This window comes from Myotis lucifugus, unplaced genomic scaffold, assembly GCF_000147115.1.
Source record: "Myotis lucifugus unplaced genomic scaffold, Myoluc2.0 scaffold_373, whole genome shotgun sequence".
Taxonomy (NCBI): Eukaryota; Metazoa; Chordata; class Mammalia; order Chiroptera; family Vespertilionidae; genus Myotis; species Myotis lucifugus.
The window spans coordinates 176,610-179,355 of NW_005871421.1; the positions used below are offsets into that span (position 1 = coordinate 176,610).

At 63.7% G+C, this 2,746-nt stretch overlaps 1 protein-coding gene across 1 annotated transcript in view; it reads left to right on the forward strand.

The window, feature by feature from the left end:
• Positions 1–2,740, forward strand: part of SIPA1 (signal-induced proliferation-associated 1) — a 10,383-nt gene extending 7,643 nt beyond the window's left edge. Inside the window, 8 exon segments of the mRNA XM_023765104.1 lie at positions 10–42; positions 286–560; positions 1,396–1,614; positions 1,727–1,838; positions 1,933–2,041; positions 2,143–2,244; positions 2,334–2,388; positions 2,570–2,740. Coding sequence (XP_023620872.1) covers positions 10–42; positions 286–560; positions 1,396–1,614; positions 1,727–1,838; positions 1,933–2,041; positions 2,143–2,244; positions 2,334–2,388; positions 2,570–2,717 — 1,053 coding nt within the window. The 3' untranslated portion in view covers positions 2,718–2,740.
• Positions 2,741–2,746: the final 6 nt, after the last annotated feature.

The following is a 2,746-nucleotide window of genomic DNA, read 5'->3' on the forward strand; positions in this document are numbered from 1 at the left end:
CCCCCGGAGCAGGCGGTGGGCGAGGTGGTGGCGCGCCTGCAGGTGAGACCGGGAGGAGGGCGGGCGCCGGGGCGGAGCCTGCGGTGGGCGGTCGTGTGGCGGTCCGGCCCGAGTTGGGCAAAGCCGGGACTGCGGGCCCTGGGGCAGGTGACCCTGGTCTCCGAGCCCGAGCCCTCACCTGCCGGGCGGGGGGCCCGGGGGAGGTCTGTGCGGCCGTGGACGAGGTTCCCGGGGCTGGGGCGACCCCTCCTCCGACCGCCCCACTCATGCCTCGCTCCGCCCCAGCTGGTGAGCCGCGGCTGCGAGACCCGCGAGCTGGCGCTGCCCCGCGACGGCCAGGGCCGCCTGGGCTTCGAAGTGGATGCCGAGGGCTTCGTCACGCACGTGGAGCGCTTCACGTTCGCGGAGACGGCGGGGCTGCGGCCCGGGGCGCGCCTGCTTCGCGTGTGCGGCCAGACGCTGCCCAGCCTGGGCCCCGAGGCCGCGGCTCAGCGGCTGCGCTCGGCGCCCAAGGTCTGCATCACCGTCCTGCCCCCGGATGAGAGCGGCCGGCCCCGCAGGTCAGGGCGCCGGCATGGGCGCGGGAAGGGGGCGGGCCGGGCGGCTCCTCCTGCGTCGCCAGCAGCTGGTGAGGGCCCCTCGGGAGAAACCCCAGGCTCCGTCTCTGCGCAGCCCTGTCCTCATGGGCAGGGTGAAGCCGATGCCTGTGCCGAGTTCTGCTGAAGCTTTAGTTACAGATACTGACCTTTGAGTTTTATGGGTTTCTCGTGTCATGAAATGTTCTGATTTCTTTCAACTTTTCTCAGCTTGCATTAGTTAAGAAACGGGCAGAAAAGGCAGAGGCTGGATTTGGTCCCCGAACAGTAGCTTTTGGATCTCTATGCTAAATGACCCACCTGTGTCATCTTTTTAAAATATATTTTTATTGATTTCAGAGAGGGAGGGAGAGAGAGAAACATCAATGATGAGAGAGAATCATGGATCGGCTGCCTCCTGCATGCCCCACACTGGGGATCAAGCCTGCAATCAGGGATGTGCCCTGACGGAAGTCGAACCGTGACCTCCTGGTTCATTGGTCGACGCTCACCACTGAGCAACACCAGCCGGGCATGCACCTGTGTTATTTAAACCCTCACAACAAGGTATGAGATCAGGACTGTTACCTCATTTCACAAGTGGAGAAATGGACAGTGATGTGCCTAGGACACACAGGGCAGCACTGCGATTTGAATTAAAGTCTGGAAAAGCGGCCAGTAGCCAGACTAACGTTTTTTCATTGTTAGGGAGTGTGGAGAGCTCTCCTCCTGGAAGTGAGCCTGACAGCTGGGGGTGGGCGGGGTATGCAGGATGCTGGGGACAAGGCCTTCCTACCTGAAGCTGCCCCTTCCTCCCCAGGAGCTTCTCAGAGCTGTACAGGCTGTCCCTGCAGGAGCCCAGCAGGCGTGGGGCCCCAGAGCCAGTGCAGGAAGAGGCCCCTGAGGTGGCCCTGATGCCCACCACGAAGCAGCTGCTGCACGTGTGCCTGAGTGAGGGCAGCGGTCCTCCGGGGCCTGGGGACCTAGCCGAGGAGAGGACCGAGTTCCTGCGCAGCCAGAACTCGCCATCGCCCTGCAGGTGCACCCTCTCGCCCTCGCTCTCCTGCAGCCCAGTGAGACGGCGCAGGCGGCCTCTGCAAGCAAGGGCCATGGTGCAGCTTCCAGGGCTGAGCTCTCCTTGCTCTCCCCAGCTCCCTGTCCGATGAGGCCCCAGTCCTGCCCAACACCACCCCAGACCTCCTCCTGGCAACCACGGCCAAGCCGTCACCTCCTGGTGCTGGCAGGGAGACACCCCCCACCCAGGTGAGCAGAAACCAGGCTCTGGAGCCCTACCAGCAGGGGTGGGCACAGCAGTGATGGTGGGCATCACGGCACCCATACCCATTTCCGCCCTCAGGATGGGCCAGCCAGCCCCGGTGGCGGTGAGGACAGAGGGGATCCGGCTCCAGAGATGAGGGCCTCCTTCCTGCCACGAACCTTGTCTCTTCGAAACTCCATCAGCAAAAGTGAGTCTGGCGCAAGGTGGAGCACAGGGTCGGAGGTGGGCCGTGGGCAGTGGGCAGGCTGGCCGGGGCTTCCCTGGCTGAGCCCACCTCCTTGTGCCCAGTCATGTCAGAGGCGGGCATGGAAACTCTGGAAGACGAGTGGCAGTCCATCTCGGAAATTGCCTCCACTTGCAACACCATCCTGGAGTCGCTGTCCCGGGAGGGTGAGGCCACCGAGGGTGAGTGCTGTGGGGAGGAGCCAGGAGGCGGCTCTTACTTCCTTTACCAATCTGCTCTTCCTCTTTCCCCACAGGACAGCCCATCCCAGAGAGTGGAGATGCCAGGGGAGCCCCAAAATCTGATGCTGAGTAAGGCTCCCCACCCTGATCTAGCCCCTTCACTGTGTCTATGCGACCACCATCTGTGCCCATTCAGTGGACTTAAGCATATGTCTGAGAAGACTGGGGGGCCCTCTCCGGTGGGTCTGGGGCCAGCTGTGGTACTGACCGCTGCCTCAGTCCAGCTGAATCTTGACCCCCATGTCCTCAGGCCAGAACCCAGGAACCTATCAGAGAAGGTCTCTCACCTGGAGTCCCTGCTCAGGAAGCTGCAGGAGGACCTGCAGAAGGTGACAGGGTGGCTGGGGTTTGCGGGGGAGTCGCAGGGCTGCCGGCAGGGAAGGGACCCACCGTTCTGACTCCTGCTGCCTCGCCCCCCCCCCCCCCC